At 40.6% G+C, this 22,872-nt stretch overlaps 3 protein-coding genes across 7 annotated transcripts; 1 reads left to right on the plus strand and 2 right to left on the minus strand.

Moving 5' to 3' along the window:
- The first annotated feature begins 1,748 nt into the window (after window positions 1-1,748).
- On the plus strand, window positions 1,749-12,623 carry dzip1 (DAZ interacting zinc finger protein 1). 3 transcript variants are annotated; one of them, XM_042513330.2, is made up of 19 exons: window positions 1,749-1,775; window positions 2,365-2,475; window positions 2,704-3,303; window positions 6,046-6,130; window positions 6,344-6,459; window positions 6,649-6,774; window positions 6,895-7,032; window positions 7,109-7,171; window positions 7,273-7,419; window positions 7,757-7,805; window positions 7,901-7,951; window positions 8,180-8,239; window positions 8,620-8,795; window positions 9,064-9,265; window positions 9,518-9,692; window positions 10,559-10,920; window positions 11,268-11,389; window positions 11,553-11,712; window positions 11,857-12,623. In XM_042513330.2, exons 2-19 carry the CDS (start codon window positions 2,473-2,475, stop codon window positions 11,964-11,966), a joined length of 2,745 nt encoding a protein of 914 aa, XP_042369264.2. In that variant the 5' UTR covers window positions 1,749-1,775; window positions 2,365-2,472; the 3' UTR covers window positions 11,967-12,623. The 3 variants fall into 3 exon arrangements, with proteins under 3 accessions (XP_042369264.2, XP_087930634.1, XP_042369266.2); XM_088074508.1 differs by having other exon boundaries at window positions 6,091-6,130; XM_042513332.2 differs by lacking the exon at window positions 8,180-8,239.
- Window positions 12,624-12,746: 123 nt separating this feature from the next.
- Window positions 12,747-18,169, minus strand: LOC148185516 (claudin-10-like). 2 transcript variants are annotated; one of them, XM_088074510.1, is made up of 5 exons: window positions 17,770-18,169; window positions 16,069-16,230; window positions 15,906-15,987; window positions 15,693-15,800; window positions 12,747-15,600 (listed from the first exon to the last, which is right to left on the minus strand). In XM_088074510.1, exons 1-5 carry the CDS (start codon window positions 17,999-18,001, stop codon window positions 15,414-15,416), a joined length of 771 nt encoding a protein of 256 aa, XP_087930636.1. In that variant the 5' UTR covers window positions 18,002-18,169; the 3' UTR covers window positions 12,747-15,413. The 2 variants fall into 2 exon arrangements, with proteins under 2 accessions (XP_087930636.1, XP_087930635.1); XM_088074509.1 differs by having other exon boundaries at window positions 15,906-16,230.
- Window positions 18,170-18,448: 279 nt separating this feature from the next.
- Window positions 18,449-22,653, minus strand: LOC148185517 (claudin-10-like). Of its 2 annotated transcripts, none has more exons than XM_088074513.1 (6): window positions 22,236-22,653; window positions 20,392-20,531; window positions 20,196-20,309; window positions 19,941-20,028; window positions 19,749-19,856; window positions 18,449-19,151 (listed from the first exon to the last, which is right to left on the minus strand). In XM_088074513.1, exons 1-6 carry the CDS (start codon window positions 22,325-22,327, stop codon window positions 19,022-19,024), a joined length of 672 nt encoding a protein of 223 aa, XP_087930639.1. In that variant the 5' UTR covers window positions 22,328-22,653; the 3' UTR covers window positions 18,449-19,021. The 2 variants fall into 2 exon arrangements, with proteins under 2 accessions (XP_087930639.1, XP_087930638.1); XM_088074512.1 differs by having other exon boundaries at window positions 18,451-19,151; window positions 20,148-20,309; window positions 22,236-22,650.
- Window positions 22,654-22,872: the final 219 nt, after the last annotated feature.

Below are 22,872 nucleotides of genomic sequence, written 5' to 3' on the forward strand. Positions count from 1 at the left end.
CTGTCAAGCTTAGTTTAGCTGCATGTCAAAGTGTCCCAAAAGACAGCTTGTACGTGTTTGATTTAGTTACAAAGAACGTGATAAATATAAAGTTTTCCAAAAAAATCATGTCTGACTAAATCCTCATTTTATTCACGATCATCCTCGTTTTAGAGATTTTAGGTTGTAGGCTCATAGACAGTCTATGTGTAGGCCATGTTGTGGCAACGCCCCATTTCCCATCATGCCTGGTGATGGACTGAGTAGTTTGTGGTTTTGCAGTTTAATTGAGCTGTTTTATGTCTCAAAGTGCAAATGTCACTCTTTGTTAGTGTTCATAGTTTGTCTATTCAGAACATGGTGGTTTATGCTGATTATTATAATCTATCTGATGAGAATAAAGTCATAATTTTAAGAGAAAAAAAGTAGTAATTCTGTGAGAAAAGAAATTGTATTTTATCACAATAAAGTTGCAATATTACGAGTATAATGTCACAATTTTGCAAGAAAAAAGTTGTAACTTTACAAGAAAAGGGATATTGTATTACGGAAATAAACATCTTGCTAGCAAACTAAAAAACAGGTGAGAACACGGGTCAACTGGTCACCATTTTTTTCCTCAATGTGGCCCTAAAACTTGTTTATAAATTTATATTATTAATATTGCTGCAAATATTATTATGACTCAAATACTTTTTGGCCCACACCAGCTCCACAAGATGCCTCCCAACAATAACTATTTACATCTTCTCCCTGCACATCCACAGTTAATGTCTCTATTTCAATTTTCAATGTTAACAGTTTTTCCCTATATTCATTTTATGTACATTATTAATCTGTACCCACCCCTACCTTCCTATCCTATTCGTATGTCATCCCTGTCTTTGTTATTGCAAATTTTGAAAAACAATTCTCTAAAAAAAGGATATGAATGCTTTCCTCACTGCTAGAGTTTTGTTTGTTTGGTGTTATTATTATTATTATTATTATTATTAGTAGTATTATTATTATTATTATTATTATTATTATTATTATTATAAAAAACTGAAAAAAGTAACAGCATTTTATTATTGGGCCCCAATGTGAAATAGGTGTTGATGAGTCAATATTAATTTCAGCCACAAGGTGGAGCTCTAAAACAAGCCCGGCACACCTTCTGTATCATGTCGCAAAGTTTCCCAATCTTCTCTTGCATCCCTCTAGCTGTGTTGATATTATTTCGGTGTTTCAACATGTACTCTGCTTCCAACGTTTACGTCTTGTTTTATTTCTCTTTCCGTGATCATAAGTGGGAACTAAAAACCTAAAACCTCGGCTCCTTCTCCCTCATCCCTGTTTTCAGTCTCCCCCGTTTTCCAGCCCAGCGGTCCCATCCCCCTCCTTCTCTGCGAGCTGCGTCAATGCACCACAATAACACCGGAAATGAGATGCATATGACTCCTCGTGTTTATATAGTTCATCTCAGTTGCATTGTTGTGGAATATTGCACATCTGTAAATTTGTGCGATTAATTCAAACGTTTTTATTTGCATTTTTTTTTCAAAACGACACCAACCCATAAAGATGGTCCTTGAATTTTGTTTTTATCTTTCAGTCTGTTATCCATGACGTTTTAGTTTGAAGGTACACACCGGAAATTTATGCTTCTATTGCAGGAAGCTTCACGGCGGGCCTTTTTTTTTAAAGCAGGGATTTAGGAATGTGGAGCCCAGCAGCTACGTCACCCTCAAACCGCCTGGGGTGCCGTCGTCAGAAAACTTTTTCAAAGGCTATGAAATAGAAACACAAACACTCCGGTAAGTCGTTTCAATGCACTTTAGCAGTTTAGAACTCTAAATGTAAAATTCACAATTGTTAGTGATGCATAATACTGCTTTAGTTATGGTTTTTTTTAACGCTTTAAAACTCGTAGACTAAAAAAAATGTCCGTTAGCTAGCCGTGTAAGAAGAGGTAACGGTTAAGCGAGGTAACCGCGTTACTTGTGTGACATGTTGTGAAAGTTTTTGTGTTTCAAAGTAAGACATCTTAACGGTTGCTCAGACAAGTTCAAGCATGTGTGCTATTGTTTGGGACTGAGGTCAAGCAAGGGGATTAAAAAGCTTGCCTCGACATGAAATGATTGTTTCGGAAACGTGATGCCGACACATTAGCGGCTCTTAGCAAGGAAACCATTTTTCGCTGAACGTCCTCGTGCAGCTACGTTAGGTTGCGTTTTTACTGTTTTTACACGCCGTTTAATCCAAGTAAAGGACTTAAAGGTGTGTTTCTGTGTTTCCCTCAGGAGATAGACCATTTCCTACACGATGTAGGGAAACATTTGCTGATTGCATGCAGTGTTTTGATAACATTTCTCCCCTCGGGGACGCTCGTCTCTGTCTCCATAGTAACGTGGCGGACGCTCGGCGTTGTCGCGAGCTGCCTGCAAGGGGGCGGAACCGGAGAGAAACGACGGGTCGATTTCTTTCTTCCCATGAAGGCAAAATCAGTCGAAGATGGTAAGCAGAGCACGGCTGCATCAGGACAGCATTATAGGTAGATGGAAATTTATTCGTCAGTAGTGAAATCTGTGCTCTGCTGTGTTACCTAAAGCAGATGCTGCTGGCTGTCTTTTCTATCATTCTCTCCTCCTGTGATTGTGTGGTGTATGCAGGGCATGTGATGCTAATGTGAATTGATTTGTGTCTTGATGAGGATTCAAAATCTGTCTTTTGTCTTTGTTTCAGCCATTTCACAACGGAGCATACTACCCCTACACTGGTGACACCCAGGGGACCCATTCATCAGCGGGGATCCCATCTCTCCTGAATTCCCCGCTCAGCCAGCCCTCTGTAAACGGCCACTCTGTACCTGCACCCAGCATGACTCCATCCAGCGGAGCCTCCACCGTCCTCCCTTTCAAGTTCCGCCTGCGCAGGGAGAGTGTGGATTGGCGGCGCATCAACGCAGTGGACATAGACCTTGTTGTGAGCCAGCTGGATGTGGACGCCCTTCAGGAGCACATCAGCAGCGTCACCTTCTGCAGCCTGGATGGGGAGCGATGTCAGCGTTGCCAAAGCCCCGTGGATCCAGCTCTGATCAAGCTCCTGCGGCTGGCCCAGCTCACAGTGGAGTGGCTCCTCCACTGCCAGGAATTTCTCACCCTCAACCTGCAAGCAGCGGAGGACAGGCTGGCAAACGCCGGCAATCAGCGCGAGCAGCTGCTGGCTCAGCAGAAGAAGCTGGAGGAGAAGGTGAAGACGCTGACCAACGAGCTCAAGGAGAGGAAGAAGATTATTCGCACCCAGCAGTCCATGCTCACACCACGGATCATCAGCAGCCAGAAGGTACTGCTGACACACTAAACGCTCACCCTCTGGGGGATATCGGTTACCATTTGCATTTCACATATGTTTGGCAAGCAGCTAGTTCCATCACCCCCTCCCCTTCGCTCCTCCCATCCAGGGCCCCCTCTGTGTCATTGTTCCCAAGATCTATTCACAGCTCCGGCTTTGTGCATTTCACATCAGGGTTGGAGGGAAAATACTATCAGAGCACAGCGATATTTTGCTTTAAAAATGAGTGCTCTGTACTGTAAAAGCTGCCATGGCTGCCTTGCTTTGGTCTGGTCATAATAAGCTTTGTTTTGAGACAGGAAGAATAGGATTTGAGCTGCAGAGCAGATGGTGTCATTTGGTGGCAATTAGGTTTTTTTTAATCCACTTACAAAAGGGTGACAAGAGCAGTAAGCAAGATGACTGGCTGACTCCTACCTCCTTCACCCTCATATATACATGTCCTTTTAGGGCATTTTGTCCTCCGTCAGGGTTCCCTCGGATCTTTATAAAGTCTTATAAGGCACTGAATTAATTAATCTAAAAATAAGGCCCCTATTGGTTTTACAATGTCTTAAATCCGTTTTTCAAAAGTCTTAAAAATACCCAGAGATGGGAAGTAGGATTTTATCTATCACTTTTTCTCTGAAGTTGCATTGTAAAATTTCAAAATAATTGATAACCGGTTTTTTATTATTATTATTTTAATGATTGATCAAAACCCTCCTTTTAACCTCTTCATGATGACAAGTAAAGCAGAGTGAGACACACAAAATTGGTAATGAAAATGCTTTTTAGGATGGTGGAAGACTTTTTGTACATTAGACACCACTGGTTTATCTGTTGGATCCATTCACCTGTAAATATGTCTCTGCTTGATAGCGTAGCTCCCTTACCATTAGGTTATTTATAGCACAAATCAAAAATCTCCCTCTGTTCCTCAAGTGTACGGCTGCCGCTGACCTCGCCAAGCAGTTACCAAGGCAACAGATATAGTGTGTCATGACAGCATGTGGTTGCTAGGTGTGCGCTAGTAGCTCAGCTAACAGAGGTGGCTCAATAATTGATAGAGAGGCTGTGTGTTTATTTGTGTGGTGTGAGGACCTTTGGCATTTGTTGCTTGGCATGAGTCCACACACACACACACACACACACACACACACAGGGCTTTCATTTGAACAATAATTTAATTCTGCTCCCAATTTCCACAGTTATTCCAAACCCTAATGTCATTGCATCACATACAGACGTTCTCATTGTCGCAGCACACTTCTCCAAGTCATATGGCTGCCATCAGATCTTTGCTGCCATATGGTGCGACAAGATATCAGTAGCAGCAGGTTTAACATTGAATGAAGTCAGTGGCACAATGAGCAGCGGAGTGAAATGTAGCGTGTGATGTGTGTGTATGTGTGTGTAGCGCGTATGCAGCATCTATTCTCATTGTTAAGTGTTAGTGAGCTGGAGTGTGAGGACGCCTGCCGCAGGGAGCTAATCAACATCACTCACGCTATCTGTCTGTTTGGGAACACATGCCTGAACTCAGACGATGCTCCTGTTTGGAGCGTGATCATTGTCTTTATGTTGACCAAGGCTTTGTCCAAGTCATAAAAGCAGATGTCACACAGTGCACACAGTGTATAGCTGAAACAATCAGCTGATTTGTTGATTGTAAGAAGAAAAAAATATATAATTGATTGAGAGTTTGTCAACTTTCTAGCAAAAATTTGAAATATTTGATGGTTCCATCTCCTTAAGCGAGCATCACTTTTGTTGTGCTGCTTTCCGAAGCCTGTCACGAGCATTTAACTCTTTAAAATCTGAGCAAATTGGTGTCATTTCCCTCAAAAACATGGGAAAAAGCAATGAGGCAATAAGCAACTCGATAAGGAATGCTCCATTAATTGCACAAAATGAGTAGATTTAGAAAATCGGTTTTAAAAAGCTTTGGAAAATCTATGTTTATACATATGTTAATTACATGTTTCACATTATGTTGCAGAATCATTATTATTATTTTCTTTTCCCAGTTTTTTGAGTTTTTTCCCTTTCTGTTTGTTTTTCATCTTTATTATTTGTTTATTTATTTTTACCAATTTTATGTAATTTTCCAGTACTTTTTGCTAATTTATTGCTAATTCTTGGGTCATTTCTTCTTTCATTGCTCACTGCCTTTTTCCCATGGCTTTGAAAAAATGTGTATGTGCAATTTTATACAGAACTGCAAAACAGTTTGGGCAGAAAATGAATTTGAAGAAATTTAGAGATATTTCAGAGAAGTTTTCAAAACAGAAGTTATGGCAGGACGGTCGCACGACATGATATTTTGACACTTAAAATACATGAAAATTAAAAATAAGTAATGTCTTTTTTGTTTGTTTATGTAAGAGTATACACATGGGAAAGGTACTATATATATATGGTATGTTTTTTTGCATTTAAATTTGTCTTTAACCGTAAAAATTGCAGTTGGACAGAAAATTTAGATGTCATGTTATTGACCCTATAACAGTCAAAAAGTGATTTTTTTTTTTTTCTAAAACCATTTTAGCCGAGAAATAGGCAAACCAGAAACAGAGCATTGGTTTATCTGTTTTACAGTTGAATCATAGTTTGGTCTGAGTTTGGGAGGGAGAGGGCAGGTTGTTTCCACAAAGAATCACAGTCACCATATTTAGTGCTTGAGATTTATTTTATCTGTTGAATATACATTAGCAGATATATTAACACCCATATTTTGTTTGTTTCTTTTAGTGTCCGCATTGTGATAAATCCTTCCTCAATTCCACGTTTCTCCAGAATCACATGCAGCGCCGCCACCCTGACGAGTACGAGTTCGGTAAGTCAACAAGTCAGAAAGGTTTGCTGGGCAGACGGGGACAGAGAGAGAGAGAGTGAGAATACATGAACTAAAGGTAGGATCAGATAAATCACAAATGACACAGTTTGAGGATGGAGTCTTGTGGAGATATAGTTGCAGGTGAAATAAGAATTTCCTCACTTGACATTGTTTCACATAATTTATATATTTTTTCCCTTTTCATTCCACCAGAGTTGCGGTCTGACAGTGAGAAGAAATCTCAGATTGAAAATCTCAAATCTGAGATCAGCAGTCTGAAGGAGCAGATTGTTCAGCAGCAGCAGGACCTGCAGGCCAAAACAACTCAGGTAGGAAACCCGGGCCATTCTGACAAAGCTGAAATCATTAATTGATTTGACTGTAAATTTATTTGATGCTATTTTTAATCATTTTTAAAGCAGAGATGCCAAACATGCATCCTAAAAAAGATTCTACACTCTGCCAGTCATTGTGGTTCCATAGTGACTGAGCACTTTTTGTTTTTGTTGTGATTTCAGGAAAAGGAGCAGCAATCCATGTACAGAGACCAGCAGAGAGAACTGGAGCGCTTTAAGGCCGAGGAGATGGCGCGCATGGACAGAAAGATAGAATTTCTTTACACCCGAAATATTCAAGCTCTCAATGTACGAAAAGAATACTTTGATAAACCCTTAAGTAGCTTTTTAATAGCGTATTTACGCGACCTCCGTTTGGTCTCCAGCATAACTTTTTATTGACTATTTGACACATTGTTTCATTCATAGGAAGCAAATCAGAATCAGACAGCCAGGCAGGAAAAAACAGCTAGCCCTGTTCACTCGCAGCCAGAGAGAGATCTGGACAACTACAAAGAGATGCAGGTCCAAGCCATGCAAAAGCTGGAGCACCAAATGAGGAAACAGGTCAGTGAAGGGGGAGATATTTTTAAGAACATCGAAGTAAGTGAAGTTATTTTGAGCACAAAATCTTCTCTTGTAGGATAAAAAGTGGGAATCCAGGCTGCAGGAAATAAAGGCCCAACATGAGTCTGAAAAGAACCAGGTATGTTTTTGCATTTGTCATAATTATTGTGCCGTTTTAAGCACGTGAAATATTTAACAAGCTTTTGTTAAAAGCTGTGTCTTCTGTCCGTCATGCTGCAGTTGCTGAACGAGCTGAGCAGTATGCAATCGACTGTGTCCGAGCAGCAGGGGAGCATCCAGAGGCTGCATGAGATGGGGAGGAGGCAGCAGGAGATGGGGAGGAGGCTGCAGGAGAAGGAGCAAATCATCAAGGCTCAAAGGGAGCAGGTTAGCACCGAAACACACAGCCATCAGCGCCCAGTGTGATTATGTGGGGAGAGGAAGTGAGGCGGAGGGTCAGCGCTTGTTCAGGATTTCCTCTATTTGCTGCATGGACTCAGATTGTGTTGTATTGAGACATGATGATACTGTACGTTTGATGGGATTTTCAGCGAACAGGAAGCTGATGCTTTTCCTGGAATAGCTCCACATTTTCCCATCGTTACTGCTAACACGTGCGGCTGCTGTTTCCTGTTCCATTCCTCCTTGACATCTGTAAAATGAATCCTCTTTCAAAAAAAAAAGACCAAATGTAATAACTGCTCTTTTTTTTTTCAAATTGCAGATAAGGAATCTTTCCTCCAATCCACCCACAAAAATAGTGGAAGTGCCAGGTATGAATGTCAGCTACTTTGTCATCATAAAAGTTTTTCACTAAAGGAAACTGCTTGTATGATCCTACACATTCATATTATTCTCTGTTTTTCAGTGATTATCAGCGCACAAGCTCCAGAGCCAAAACCAAAAAGAGTGGTACTTGGTAAGTTCAGAGAGCAGCTATCATAAGAAAATATACCATGATGACTCCCAGAGATGGAGAGCATGTGCTTTTGTGCATGAAGGATTTCCATAATGCTGTTTCAGACAGCAAACTCTAAATGAAGCAGTGCTGACACCACATTAGCCCCCCCCCGCCATCCTTTAACACAGATTTATCTGACTTCTAATGACCTTTCATGACCTTTGACCTCATGTGCTGTCCAATTAGAGGAGCCAGTCTCTGCTCTAAAGCTGGACCCTATACAGGAGCTGTCAGAGGAGGAGAAAGGTAAAACAGGCAAACCAACAGAGCCAGTCGACTGCATGCTGTCTGCATGGATGCATCAGTCTGTAGTGGGCGGCCTTTTCTTTGAGTGTGTCAGGACTGAGATCACACTTTTTGAAAAGTAAGCTCTTTGTTGACGCTTGAAATGTCAGCATCGCTGATCATTGCATCCATCCGTCATCTCGTTGCCTTGTTTGTAGACATTCTCCTCTTCTGCCCGCCCCACTGCAGTCACATCCATTTACCAGACTCTACCTCTGGCATGGAGCTTGCTGAAAGTTGGCAAATGCATGCTCATTTTTTTCCCTTTTTTTTCTCTGCCGCATGTGTTTTTAGATAGTGATTATCCATAAGTGGCTTATAAAGTGAGATTTGTTTTACAGACTCGAGCAGCTTCTCAGAAAAAAGGCCGGTGGAGAAGAAGCCTGAGCCTGCACCGGAGAGGAAACCGAGGGGGACCAGCAGCGCTCTGAAGAAGAACCCCAACATCAAGAAAGAGATGCGGCCCGATCTGGAGCAAGCTCTTATTGACAAGCTGGAGAACCTGGGAGTCAAGCCTGTAAGTTTGCAATTTTTAAGACAAATCTCACTTAAAATCTCAATTAATTTGGGCGTCCAGTAGTTCACCTTGAGCTCACTGCAGCTGCAGCAGGTTTGACCCGTGGTCCTTTGCTGCATCTTGTCTCCTCAAGTCCACAATTTTGAGTAAGCCTATGAAGTACTGAACAAAGCAGAATCTAAAAGAAAATGCTCTTTAGCGTTACTACTAGCTACTAGCTACTAGCGTTGACTCCACTTGCTTTGTTATTTCCTCTGCCTGCTCTCAGGATCAGAGTGGTCTGAAGGACAGAGAGCTCACTTCCATCCTGGCCAAGGTGAATTCAAAGCGGGAGAGCGTTGCAAGGGGGTTGCCTGACTACTGGCGCCATCGGGAAGAGATCGCCAGCACTGTGGAGAAGAAGCTGGGACGGCAGAGGAGAGGCAGCGACCCTGCTCCTGAGTCACAAGCCAGATCCAGATCAGTTCAAGGTGAGTCATCTGAAAGCCTCTTAGCACATGAGATCATCTCTTTATTCTTACTCTGCCCACAGTCATTACTACTTCAGACTGGACCCACTTTTGCATTGGCAGCTTGTAATTGGTTTTGACTGTGTACATGTCACTGTATCAGTGTAATCTGAAAAGCTCGTTTGCCGCCACATAAGCTCGCTAAAGCTCTGACACACCGTCAGTGACTGACTGCTAACTGTGTTTGTATTATTTGTTTCTGTCTGTGTGCAGTGTTGCAGATCCGTCCTCGCTCCGGCAGCCTGCCCTCCAGGGCCACCCAGGTGATGTCTGGACCCGCTGTCAAACAGTCCAAGACCCCTCAGCCGGCACCAAGGACAAAGACCAACACCCAACCCAAGACGTCTACACCCAACACCAAGACCGCTCTGAGGACCTTCACAGCCAAGTAAAGAAAAAAAAATTAAAATAAAAAAACAACCTCGTGGTCATCCACAAATATTTAATTGATGTTAACGTGTTTCTTGGATAGACCTTTGATTTTCTGCCCGAACTCAAAAGGGTTACATTGGATGTTCAGGTTTTTAAATTGGCTCTGGTCAAAAACTGTTGTGGTTCAGGGTCAGTCCACAAGCAAAAGGTAAACACTGTTAGAAAGCAGAGGAGTGTATCAGCCTCTACAGAACAGTTCAGTGTGGTACATGTGGTGAGTGACAAGAAAGAGACAGTGTGTGCGCACTGGGGACAGGCAGCTGAGCTGGATGTCCAGTTAGCAGTAAACCATGAATGTAACAGTGAACGTTCATTGTGAGCTACAGTTTTTCAGAAGCGCCAGACCAGTGAATGCTTTCAGGAACATCGTATGGGGTCACGTGTAAAATGGAAGCACAGATCGAAATTCAGGGAAATCTGTACCGCCAGTTTCACACCTCAAGACCTCAAAACATGATGCCTGTGCAGCTGTGTAATGAAAGAACTTTGCAGGGACAAGCACATGAAGGGTTACAGCCCGGAGGCTCCGTGATAGAGCAGGCGCTCCATGTACAGAGGCTGCGTCCTCACCGCAGCAGCCACGGGTTCGAGTCCAGCCTCGGCGTTTTGTTACGTGTCGCCACCCCTCTCGCTCCCCCCTTTTATGCTTGACCTTTCAAATCCAATCAAAGGCATAAGAAGCCCAGAAAAATAATGAAACAATCAAAATATATTCTGGTTATGAATTAGGTCTAATGGAAATCAGAAATGGTTAATATTTTGAACAGCTTTGAGAGAAATGATGAATGTTGGGTATAATCTGTTCTTTTTGTGACTCTTCAGGACCCCTCCTTTCAGTTCAGATGAGGAATCTGACGAAGAGGACACAGATATGGAGGAAGAACAGCCCCCGAAACACCAGAGGGGCAAATCACCACAGCCCAGACTGAACCAGGTCCAAATCAGATCAAGCAAACCCAGTCCGGTCCAGTCCAAGCAGGCTCCAGCCAGGCACTCATCCTCCTCCAACTCCCAGCAGGTCAGGGGGTCAGTTGGTGGCGTGACCAAGACAGCAGTCACAAAGATCGACAGTGATGAGGATGACGAGTGGTCCGAGGTCAGCGAGCTGCAGGAGATCGACCCAAAACGTCTCCAGAGTCACAAAGACCAGAACGGCAACTTGGAGAAGAAAAGCTTTGGCAAAGGTGAGTCAGTGCTCCACACTGCCAGCTCAAACCATCCATCAGAATAACTCCCCTTTATTTAGTCACGGTACAGGTACATGTGATGATAGTGAAAACATGTGTTTACTATGTTTGTCTTATTAGTAAATATGGAATATTAGATATTAGTATAGATTTTTCTGCTGAGGTTAGTTGTATGTATTCAGGGTTCCAGTCAATCCTTAAAAAAATCTGTTATTTTCAACATTGAAACTTGCTATTAGTTTGTTTGTTTTTACTTCCCTGCTATGTAAACACGGCCTATAAAAATCACACTGATAAGTCATCAGATGTTATTTAGAAATGGAAACTGTGTTTATTTCTCTCAGAGAACAGAATCAATGACCTGGCCAGAAAAATGGAGAAGCAGTTTACAGAGAGAGTGTCAAAGAAACCAGCAGGGGGCGTCAGCATCCTACCAGAGAGGAAGGACGAGGTTCAGGAGCTCACGGTGAGATTCACTTCGATAATGCCACATCAGTGCATAACTTTGGTGCACAGTGTTGCTATAGCTCATTTCATATTATTATTTGTTACTGAGAAACAGCATAAGCTTGAAGCAGGTTGTTGTGGATGGTAAAACATAAATATAATGTTTCTGTGTGTGGCGGCAGTACACGGATCTCGAGGAGAGCAGCGAGTGGGTCGTCTCCTCCTTGGAGGACAAACAGGAAATGTCTAAAGCGCCTAAGGGCTCTGGACCAATGAAAAAGAGCCTGGACTCCCCCAGCACCAGCGTCTGGGGAACCTCCACAGGAAAGGGTCCCAAATCTGGTCAGTCCCACATCTGTTACGATCTTTATAGCAGAATATGTTTAAGTGTAAATGCTTTTAAATCAATAATATGGTGTGATGAATATTATATTGGACTTTTCTTGTAAAGCAGTAAAGTAAACGCAGCTGTCTTGTTCCCCGCAGGTCTGACTGAAGCTGGAACAGGAAGCACCCTGAAGAGCAGCCTGTGCTCCCTCAGTGACATCAGTGACTCTGAGGATATTAGCAATAAGTACAATAAACTCTACAGCTGATCAGGTGATGTAGCTCTACGCCAAACACAGACACTGAGACCTCAGTCAACTCCTCTGACTCCTGCAGTCCATGCCGAATAGCCATATTTTATACTGATAACACACGGACGCTGTAAGACAGAGAGGGCAATAATTATTAAAGGGTAACTATTTCAGCCTGGACCATATTTTCCCATGTTTTAGTGCCACTGACTAGCAGAACTTTTGTAATTGGTCCAGTATTGGAGAGCACAAAAAATGTTCTCTCATCATTCGCATGAAAACAGAAATATGGTTAAATAGGGTCCATATTGAAAATGACCAAAGTGACCTTGTAACAAAGAGATTTAGATGTGTTTTTAGAAGAAATACCATATCATAAATATGATAGAGATTACTGAGATTAGAGCTTGGACTGACTTTTTATTTCACCCTATGCCTTGTGCCAATCCTCTGCTTGCCTTAGACCTTTCCAGTGTTTACTTTTAGATAGACTCGTCATTTGGTTTACTCGATAAAATATAACCCGCGCTCCAAATGAGATGCTGTATGTAGTTTGTGTAAAATTTTGTACATCAAATTTTATAACGCCTTCATGTGCTAATTGGGCGAAATGAGATGTGATTTTATATAGAAAATATTTATACAAGCAATAAAAAAATGTTTTTTTGAAATACATATATTGTCAAACAAGACAATGTGGGTCATAAAGGTTCTTTATTTTTGTCTGAGCACACTAACCAAAACTGATTTAGTACAAATTTCTTTACCCTTTTGTTTAATAACTTTTCCAGGCATGCGAGACTTGATGAAGATGACTTATAACTCATGAGTTTATGAAAGATGATGCATAGTTATAGCTAACGTCACCCTTCAGTAGATGAAGCAGTTTAAATCAGCTGCACCGCAGATACAAGTAGAGTTTTCATATTAATTCATGACACTAAGATGCTGACTGACAATTAGTTCTTTTGATAATGTAATTACATTTGATGCTAATACTTCTTAATATTGTAAGTAAATAGTGTATGGCTGGGATACTCAACTTGCTTTGCTTGGGGTCCACTTTTGCAAAGTGACAGGTGGCCAGGGGCCAATCGCAGCAGCCCCATACTACATGTCTATAGGATTTAAGGACTTTTCTAGTATTTGGGATGTTTAGATGATTTTACAAGATTTCTGGGATTTTAGAGGCTTAGCTTGGACCTCAGGTGGGGGTTTTGGGGGATCTTGTCTGGCACATTTTTGATAAAGAAGCTCTATTTTGATGCTATTTTTGCACTCTGGCACCTTTTGTGTACTATAAGTGCAAAGACAATTCCAGATTAAATCACTTTATTATTGTGAATTTGTTGTGGGGCCATCCAGCACCCTATCAAGGGCCAGATTTGGCCCTGGGGCCGTAAGTTGAGTATCCCTGAGCTATGGTGTGTTAAATGTTTTAAACACTTCCTCCACCAGTTCCCACCACCTACAAGCGTGACTCATTGAGTCAATAGCAGACATGAAATCCTGGCTTTCAGAGCTTCATTCTGATTGGCTTCCTCGTCCATGAAAGTCTTTTGTAATCTGAGCAACTGGGGTTTTTTTATGAGGGGTGACAGCTGTGACCACTTCCTGCTCTGACAGCTTTGGCCTCCTTGAAATATCATTGGCTCTTTCGCAGAGGGCCAAAGTCCTAAAACATACTGCACAACTGTCCCCCAGGACACAACGCTTTATTTATCAGATATTTTCAGCTATTTTTCCTTCAACATGATGGAATCTGAGGTTTACTAGTGATCAGATATGTGACTTATAGCATCTCGGTATATGTGTGTGTGTGTGTGTGTGTGTGTGTGTGTGTGTGTGTGTGTGTGTGTGTGTGTGTGTGTGTGTGTGAGAGATTACTCTGGGGCATTATGCATCATAAGTGATGGCAACTGAGTGACATGGACTGTGTCTTTGATTAAAAAGACAGATTTTTCTTGGTTTAAACATCATTGGAACCATTTGAGATGATGCAAGTAGACAACTCAACAAGACACAACATTAGTGAAGTTGTTTTCAGTCATTTTAATGCAGAAAGTTACATATTATATATTAAACAAAAAGACATTTTAAAAAATGATGGTAATGTTTTGTATACGTTGTATCTGTGGTGATCTATAAGTCGAAAAACTAGTAAATAAGGAACGTGGCAACAAGCTGATGCAGACAAGACAGCCAGAAAGGTTACACGAGGTGACTAAATCATGAAGCACTTTTCTTTTTGGACAGATTTGTAAACAAATACGAAGTGGTATCACATGCTCCGATGCACTCTAGCTCAAAGTGAGTGTATTATTTCTCTTTTATGCTGAAGCTTTCAGCCTGTCTCAAAAGAACAAAGCAGGCAGACAGACAAGAGAGACTCAAAGGGTCCACAGACGATGGATGCTGCCTGATGAAAGACAGCTATAAATACAAAATATTTTTCAAAAAAAACAAAAAAACAACAGATTTGTTGCAGGATCTCTGTTGAAAAGCTTTGCTTTAGTAACATAATTCATATCTCCAGCCATGGTAACCTCATCAAAGGATCAGTTTAATATTTTAGGGAATATTTTTATGTGCTTTCTTGCAGAGAGGTAGATTAGAAGATTAATACCACGCATGTCTGTGCATGAAATATAATGCTGGAGCCAGCAGCTGCTTAGCTTAGCTTGGTTTAGCTTAAATATTGGACATAGGGGTTAACAGCTAGCTTCACTCTGTCTGAAAATGCGCGATATAATATGTTACTTAGTGATCTTTAGGCCAGATTGCACCAACAAGGATTACCTGTATGCATGTCTGCTTTTCCATAACAATAAACATTACATTGTTGCTAGCTTGCTTAAAATTTGCCAGCTTAACGGTATTAATGGTGACGGCTGGCCCAGTCTTCCTGGTGAATCAGTATCTTGACAAAAAATTCATCATCATCATCATAAAAGTCAATTGTCTTAAGTCTGTCTCTCAAATTAATTTTAGGAACTTGACTATTTTGCTCAGTCCATCTCAGAAAGGCAGCCAGTGTAAAAGTTAAACTGCCTCCATTGTGGGTTTAAAGTTAACCCTGGATCACAGTTTAAATTGGGAAAAAGGTTTAGTGCAACAGAATTAAATTAAATTTAGGTTTAGAGTAAACTAAATTGTGATTTAAGAGGTTTAAAATCAATCTTAATTTTAAAATAGTTTGTTGCAACAGAATTAAAACCTAAACTATGATTTATTCAGGTTTAAAAGTGCAATGATGGTGCAATCCAGCTTTAGAGGTTCAACTAGACAGATTTGGATTCCAGTCTTTAAGCTAAGCTAAGCTAACAGATTGCTGGCTCTGGCTTCATATTGAACATACAGACACCACAGTGGTGTTGATCTTCTCATCTCATTCTCAGCAACAAAGTATATTACCCAAACGTTCCTTGTAGGTTTTGTAAATCACTCTCTCAGCTCCCCTGCAGCTCAGACGAAGCTGTCCCTGTTAAAGGTCCTGCTGCTCTTGGTTGTTGCTCTGGTTGCTCGGCTCCTCCTGCCCTCATAAAACAGCGGTGGCACCAGAGTCACTCTGGACGACGAGGCCGGCAGCATGTAGGTGCGTCTGGTCCGAGCGGTGGCGTAAGTGGCCGGTCTCCTAGGTCTTTCTGAAGAACTGTAAACGTAATTAATCTCAGGTAGTCGTGGTTCTAAAGTAGATAACGTAATACAAGCATTTAAATAAAATGTTAGAGGTTTGATATTTACCTTGATGGTAGACCTTCTTTTCCAGAGAAGTAAGTCAGCACCGTCCCTCCAGAGAGGAGGAGGATGGAGCCTCCCCAGCCAACGAAAACTGCAGCTCCAAGTTCAAATCTGAACAAGTATCGAGGTATATCAACAGTTATGGTTAGATTCTCTGCACTGTTTGTTCATATCACTTCCACGGACCTTTTAACAATAATCCACTGCTTTACTCACTTCTGTGCTCTGAAAGATGGATCCAGGAACTCTGTAATGACTTTGTTGGCCCACCATGAGTAGGTGATCATCCCACAGAATCCTGTCAGAAAATAGAGCATCCTGAGTGCATCATTTTCACATAATTCAATGCTCAAAGTCATCTGAATAATGTTATTTTTACCTGAAGCTAGGTAGGTTAAACCACCTGCAAAGGTAACTCTGGCATTGGCGATCTCTGATCCACCTATTTTAGTGCATTTCATCCCAATGAGTGTGAGGACGCCTCCGAAAAAACCAGTGATGACAGCACAGACGGCCAGCGCTCTGCAGGCGTGTAGGAACGCTGAAGGAACACAGGTGAAACTCAAATATAATTCAAATATACGTGTATATTTTTGAAATGGAGAAACAAAATTAGTATGTTAAATGTACCATTAGAGCATTTTAAAGTGTTAAATGGTTGTTGTAAGTTATTTAAGTGTCTGACAGCATGACAGAAAAAGAGACCCTACAGAGAAGTTAAATTCTTTCCCGTTTCCTGTTTTGTATCCACGTCACACGAAAGGAGATGTGTTGTTCTTGCAGATTTTTTTTTTTTGCATTTTCGAAATCAGCCATGGCATTGAAAAGTCACCTTTCGTGAGATATTCGTAACAAGACTTTTCGTTAGTGAGACTTAAACATAAAACAGACGGGAACATGCTAAAGATTTCATCTGATTTGTTTCCAGTTAATTAAAAAAAAACGTAATTTTGTCCTGCATCCCAAAGTCATGGGAAAACGTTACATTTCTCTGTAGAGTCCTCTTTGTATTTATGTTATTGATATTGTTTATTTGATAGGGACAATAAAAATGAACATAGAACACCTCCGTCCCTAGGTAGGCTTTTAGTAAAAGAAAAGAAGAAGAAAACAAAAAAAAAGGTATCAAGGTTACACACAACAGCGTGCATACATACATATTGTCAGAGACAATAACAGCCTCAGCCTGTCAGTGGGAAAAAGGAAACGTTTTAGTGGACGTAAATGAAAGGGACACGCCTGCCCTGAGTGCTGTCTGCAGCGCTTTCTTTCAATATTGTTTGAACTGGGACTGTATGAAAATTATAAATTGGAGCTCTCAAAAAAATGTATTTTTTTTAATCTTCATTAGTTGCAGAATTTCAATAGTTAAAAGCAATTAATGGCACTTTGTTTTTAATTGCATTTTCTTATCCATTATTTTGCTTTTTAAACATTTTGAAGTCCCTATTGTCGAGGTAAAGCAATTCCTGTCTTGATTAGGAATCAAGTGACAGCAAAAAAAGCTATATGCATGTCTTTAACAGGGAGACTCATGGGTACACAGAACCCATAAGCATTCAGATGTCTTGAGGTCAGAGGTCAAGGGACCCCTGTTAAATGGACATGCTGTTTTTCCATCACCAGAGTTTGTAGAGCATAATTTATCCCCGCTCCTGAGAAGCAAGCATGACATGGATTCTTTAGGTCTTCAAGTTTGATATGATACCAGTATAATCATACAGCCTTTAAACAGGGCGTGGTACCAACTCCTAAAGACAGGAAACGCATCTGCTAATTAAAAAAAATGGAAAAAAGGCCCCATGTACGGACCTTAATTGCATTGTGCTTAAGGCATTAATGCGTTATATATTATATTATTTAGAGTTATTGGAGCTGAGGCTAATGCTTTTATCTCCTAAGTCAAGGGGAGGGTCCAAAGTAAATATTGATAATGCTGCCTTTTTTTGTAACCTCTTAAAAATTCAGCCCCCCTCCTCACCCTGACCCTTTTCATACTGTCCCTAAATCATTTCAACTGTTTTAAAGCTTAATAAAACGTTAAAGGAATGTTTACTGTGAGGTTTTCAGAGTATCCTACCAGGCAGGGCCAGCATGGAGGGGTAATCCTTGCAGTCGGACACCCCCGTGGTGTCTGAGATACAGTCCCTCCACAGGTTGGAGTAGTAGTTGGAGGTGGTCAGCACGATGCTACCCACCTCGGAGAAGGTCCAGTACTCTGTGGGGAGAGTGGAACACACCAGGATCCAGCCGCACAGGCAGGACACGAAGCAGCCGATCTCCACGTACATCACCACCGTCCTGAACTTCATGGTGAGTGCCGCTGGTCCTCGAGCAAAAACCAGTAAAGATGTGTTAATTTAGAGTCCCAGTTTGAACAATGTCTCACTGTGGGAAACTGGTCTGAGCTCGCCCTCTATGTCGTTACTGGTGCGCAGGTGTCACACCAGCACTGTTGTGTTGTCGTCTTATCTTTTTGATGGTTTTGCCCACTAAGCATCCTTCGTGTTCCCAGCACTCAGGCAGAAATGGTAAAGCATTACGTCCACTGTCGTGTCAACCCACGTGGTGTTTGTTAAAATGACCTTATCATTGCAGTTATTTTTCTAAACGCTTTGTCTTTTCTGACCTCATTGAAACCCAAAATGTGGAAAAGTATAAAAGCGATAATCCTGCTCTTAGCCACAAATGGGACAAAATACAGAAATGGCTTTAAAGCATTTTAATTACATCATACATGAACAAATATGACTTACTTTTGTTTGCCAAGTGAGTCTGAGAAAGCTGATAAAACAACACAGTTTGATTTTTGAGCTGTTAAAGATGGTCCAAACATAACATAACGGTTAAATTATTAACTGTAAAACTGTAACAAAAGAATAATCACACAATGAAAACTAAATTGATATGTAAAGATGCCTTTTTGGGGGTTCAATTTGAAAAATAATCAGAGAGGATGGAGACCTTTTTTTCAGTTGTTTATTTTTGTATACACAGAGTGTTAAAGATGGTTATATATGTTATTGTTTTACTTTGTAGTACTTTACATTTGGTAAAACTAGTCAAATACTTGACTTATGTGCTGTAGCTTAGTATTTTTTCTGGGAATATAAGAACTTTTGAGTTTGCCGTCTACAGTTGCAAATGACATATATGTAGTGCTTGTGTTTGTGAAGCATATTCTGGTATTTTTTTACAGTCAGTGTCATTATAAATGTTAACATTTTTTTAGGCCAAACAAGCAATTATAATAAATAGCTAATAAATTCTTTGAAACAGCATTCAGGCCAGTAGTACTCAACTTTTAGCCCATGGGCCAAACCTGTCCGGCGTTACACAACCACAACAGAAGACATCTTGTAGCAAGCAGTGTTTCTGAGGTCTTTTGACCTGTACGACGGTCCAAAAATGTGTTCTGTTTTCTCTCCTTTTCCAGCAGTAAAGGGAACCATGGGATGCCTGCTGCAGAGAAAGTATTGTCAGAAACAACAGTGCACACGAGTGAGTATTTGTTTAATTTAACATACTTTAGATTTTTTTTCAGCATCTGCTTTAGTTTAAAAATCTGCAGGGTCTAAAGAGGAAGGCGATCATATTCAGTTAACCCTGCAAAAGCTTATGTGTTGATGTCTTTCAAAAACGTATAAACGATAAAGAGCAATGAGCAACTTTAGAAGAAATGACCCAAAAATTAGCAATAAATAATTGTAAAACGTACGAGCCAATTCTGTAAAAATAAGAAGAAAATAAATAAATAAAAAACAAACAATAAAAGGAAATGACATAAAGAAAAGTGCTTAAAAAATAATAATTCTTTCAAATGATTTTAAATATATAGTTGTGAATAGAGTCTTTTGGACATTTGCTTCTTTCAAAGTAACTTTCAAAATCGACACCATAAGCTGGCTCATTGCCTTTTTTTCCCACTTTTTTTGAAAATAAAGCTAAACCAATTGCTCAGACTTTGAAGATTTCAGTACTTGTGAAGGTGTTGGAACGTAGCATGAGAGAAGTGATGTTGATCCGGGTCTCAAAGGGTTAAATGGTATATAAACAAACCTCTTTGGATGTTTAACTGTGCACGCAGTTGCACAGTGAACTGCACAGCCGAGGAGAATGAGGAAACTCCCCACCAGGCCGAGGTATAAGGGGGTACCGATTTCATATCTGAGGAGATGACAGTTCAAATCGGCTGTTTGATATGATCTCACATTGTCTGTTGATGAGGGTCATTTAAAGGTCACGTGTTACCTCAGTTTAGATGGATCTGCACGGCTGTGTAAAAAAGCCGCAACCACTGTGTTTATGTATAAACAATAACCAGCCACGTCTGATGCGCCTGCATGAGGAAAAAAGCAGATGACACATGGGAAAAACAGAACAAGACAAACCAGTGAGTTCCGAGAAGCTGCTTTCACAACAGCTGCGGCTCCGTGAATGCAAACAAATGACACTCACAGCCGAGCAGATGGAGAGCAGACGCTGTGATTAACATCCGGTCCTTACTGCTGTGGTCCTCGCCGATGCGCGTGCACTCCATTCCAAAGAAAGCGAGCACCGTGCCCATAAAGCCGAGGCACAGGCCGCTCATCAGGAGCCCCCTGACTGCCTGGATGTATGCTGACATCAGACAGAATGGGTTAACGTTGTATTTATTTACATTATATGAGCAAACAGAGTCAGTATTTGAGAGTTTACCCACTTTTGATTGTCCACAGCACCCGGAAGTCTACACAGTTCACCACAGCGCTGGAGTCTTCGTAGCAGTCCCTCCACAGGTCAGACCAGTACCAAGCTGTCACCACCACTGAGGAGCCCCCTCGACCCCCCAACTGCGCCACCCTCCAGTGAGAAAATGCATCAAATACACACATTTACATTTACAGTCTTGTTTGCACTGCGTTGCTCTACAGGGTTCCCACTGATCCTTAAAAAGTCTTAAAAGGCATTGAATTCATTAATCGAAGAAAAATGGCCTGAATTGGCATTAAAATGTCTTTGATTAATATTTCAAAAGTGTAAAAAATACTTAGACATTGGAAATAAGGTTGTTATTATTCTTTTTTTCCAACATTGCATCGCCAAAGCTCAAAATAAGGGGTAACTTAAAAAACAAAAACAATTACATGACATTAAAAGTCATGTAGTGATCCTTTAAAAACAATCCCCACCAAATCCTTCAATAATTGATATCAATACATGTTTTTTTTCTTTTCTTTCAGTATTTTCCACTGAATTTCAGTTAAGGTGGCATTAAAAGAGCCCTCAAAAGTCTTAAATGTCACTTGCGTTAAGCTGTAGGAACCCTCTAACCACAACTTTTTGTGATTTTGTCCTGCGAGACTTTCTTTGCCATTGGCAGAATATAATTAACATAAACAGTAGTATTAACACGACTGTTACTCACAATAGACAAATTTAAAAAGAATCGTCAAAACTGAAACGGCAGAGGAGGAGATATTCTGACTAAAACACTGGATCCTACATTTCCCATAATGCAACAACCTGGTCACACCATTAGGATCGTTTTTTCAAACTTCAGTAAGCTCTTCCAGAGCCACAGAAAGATATATAACAGATTTCACAGGCTGAGTGGCACTGATCATGAAGAGGAAAACTTCATGTTTTTCCAAACAATTTGGAATAAAAGAAAAGAAAAAGAAAACATGAACTGACAAGCTGATTTCTCAAACTGTGCTGATTATTCTTTTAACCTTTTTATTTTATTTTTTATTTGACCATATTAAAAAGAAGGGAGATGGCAAATTCGACACCAAAGATCGAACTGTTTTGGAGCGTTTCATCACTTCTGGCTTCGGCACATACTTAGAGACGGGCTTCTAAACGTGATCGGTACCAAACCTGATAGATCCATGTACCAAACCCAGACAGAATTTTAAAAGACCGCAGGAAGTGCAGGTGTTTGAGGTTTTGTGTTGTGGCGAGAAAGCAGAGGGAGATTTGTACGAACTGAGCTGAGTTGTTGGTAGACTGATAGAAATATAGATAGATTGATAGATACATACATACACACATACATACATACATATTATATAATAAAATAGCATATGTAAATAGATATATACACACACACACACACACACACACACATATATATATATATATATATATATATATATATATTTATATAGATACATATAACTATAGCTTACAAAAAACAATGATAAATGGCTGCAACGCAATCTTCTACCAGCAGATGGTGTCGTAGAGCGAACAGGTTTTAAAATGTTTAAAAACGGTTCAAATCAATGGTTTAAAAGTACTGAAATGTTTCAAGGTGTTGAAATTGCCATCTCTATTAAAAAAAGTTGCTTCAAATTGTCACTTTGTCACCCAACTACTTAGTGTTATATCAAATAAATTGATATTAATTGCATGCAAAGGAAATTAAAGAGAGAATTAATAATGAATAAATTAAGAGAAAAACAGGAGCTATTTTCTTTCCTCAAGACACTTTCTCTCCTAAATTTACAGTAATGAAGTGCTCTAGTGTGCATCCTTCTGTGTAACTCTTTTTATGCCTACCTCCAGTGGTCCATAGCAAGCGTGCAGCCCACAATGCACCAGCCCAGTGTGCAGAGCAGCAGGCCCAGGATCTGAGCCCACCTCCTCCACATCCCTTCACACTGCTAAATAAAAGATTCTTTACTTATTAAGTACAAACACTTAGTGAGATGTTGTGATGAAGCTGTAGGTCCGTCCTCTTACAGCAGCTGCTTGTATATTTGTGTGAAGGTTTGAAGAACAGTGAAGCAGACTCTTGTTTACAGTCAACCAGAGCTGATCAGCCTGGTGGAGTTTTATTTGCACTTTAAATTGCTGCGTCGCGTGCTTTAGTTATGTGTTATGTTGAATGAATATTTACATGTGCTGTCTAGCTGTGACAAATTATAGATGATAAAAATGAAAAACAGGCATCAAACTGCATGAATCAATTCAGGGAAAAAGATTTTTGTACAAAACACAGATTGATACAAACACACACACACACACACACATATATATATACAGGCTTTTTGGCTGGGGAAAAGGGAGCTTACAGGAAATGATTGTGTGGCTGCAACTCACGCTTCTACCAGCAGATGCCGATGTAGAGCGAACAGGTTGCCATCTGACATGTTGCAGTTGTGATGCGCACCAGAAAATGGGCTTTCTCCGAAGT

This window comes from Plectropomus leopardus, chromosome 24 (genome assembly GCF_026936395.1).
Source record: "Plectropomus leopardus strain MGB_pleo_1.0 chromosome 24, ASM2693639v1, whole genome shotgun sequence".
Classification (NCBI taxonomy): domain Eukaryota; kingdom Metazoa; phylum Chordata; class Actinopteri; order Perciformes; family Serranidae; genus Plectropomus; species Plectropomus leopardus.

Excerpts from the sequence above, each read along its gene's own strand:
- dzip1 (XM_042513330.2), top strand. Across the intron at positions 7,952-8,179 it reads ACCAAAAAGAGTGGTACTTG|AGGAGCCAGTCTCTGCTCTA; the intron begins GTAAGTTCAGAG and ends CTGTCCAATTAG. Across the intron at positions 10,921-11,267 it reads GAAGAAAAGCTTTGGCAAAG|AGAACAGAATCAATGACCTG; the intron begins GTGAGTCAGTGC and ends TATTTCTCTCAG.
- LOC148185516 (XM_088074509.1), bottom strand. The coding sequence starts at position 18,001 with ATGAAGTTCAGGACGGTGGTGATGTACGTGGAGATCGGCTGCTTCGTG. Across the intron at positions 16,231-17,769 it reads CTCCATGCTGGCCCTGCCTG|CGTTCCTACACGCCTGCAGA; the intron begins GTAGGATACTCT and ends GTGTTCCTTCAG. Across the intron at positions 15,601-15,692 it reads AAAGAAGGTCTACCATCAAG|TTCTTCAGAAAGACCTAGGA; the intron begins GTAAATATCAAA and ends TTACGTTTACAG.
- LOC148185517 (XM_088074512.1), bottom strand. The coding sequence starts at position 22,327 with ATGTGGAGGAGGTGGGCTCAGATCCTGGGCCTGCTGCTCTGCACACTG. Across the intron at positions 20,029-20,147 it reads TGCTCTCCATCTGCTCGGCT|GCGCATCAGACGTGGCTGGT; the intron begins GTGAGTGTCATT and ends TTCCTCATGCAG. Across the intron at positions 19,857-19,940 it reads GCAGATCCATCTAAACTGAG|ATATGAAATCGGTACCCCCT; the intron begins GTAACACGTGAC and ends TCATCTCCTCAG.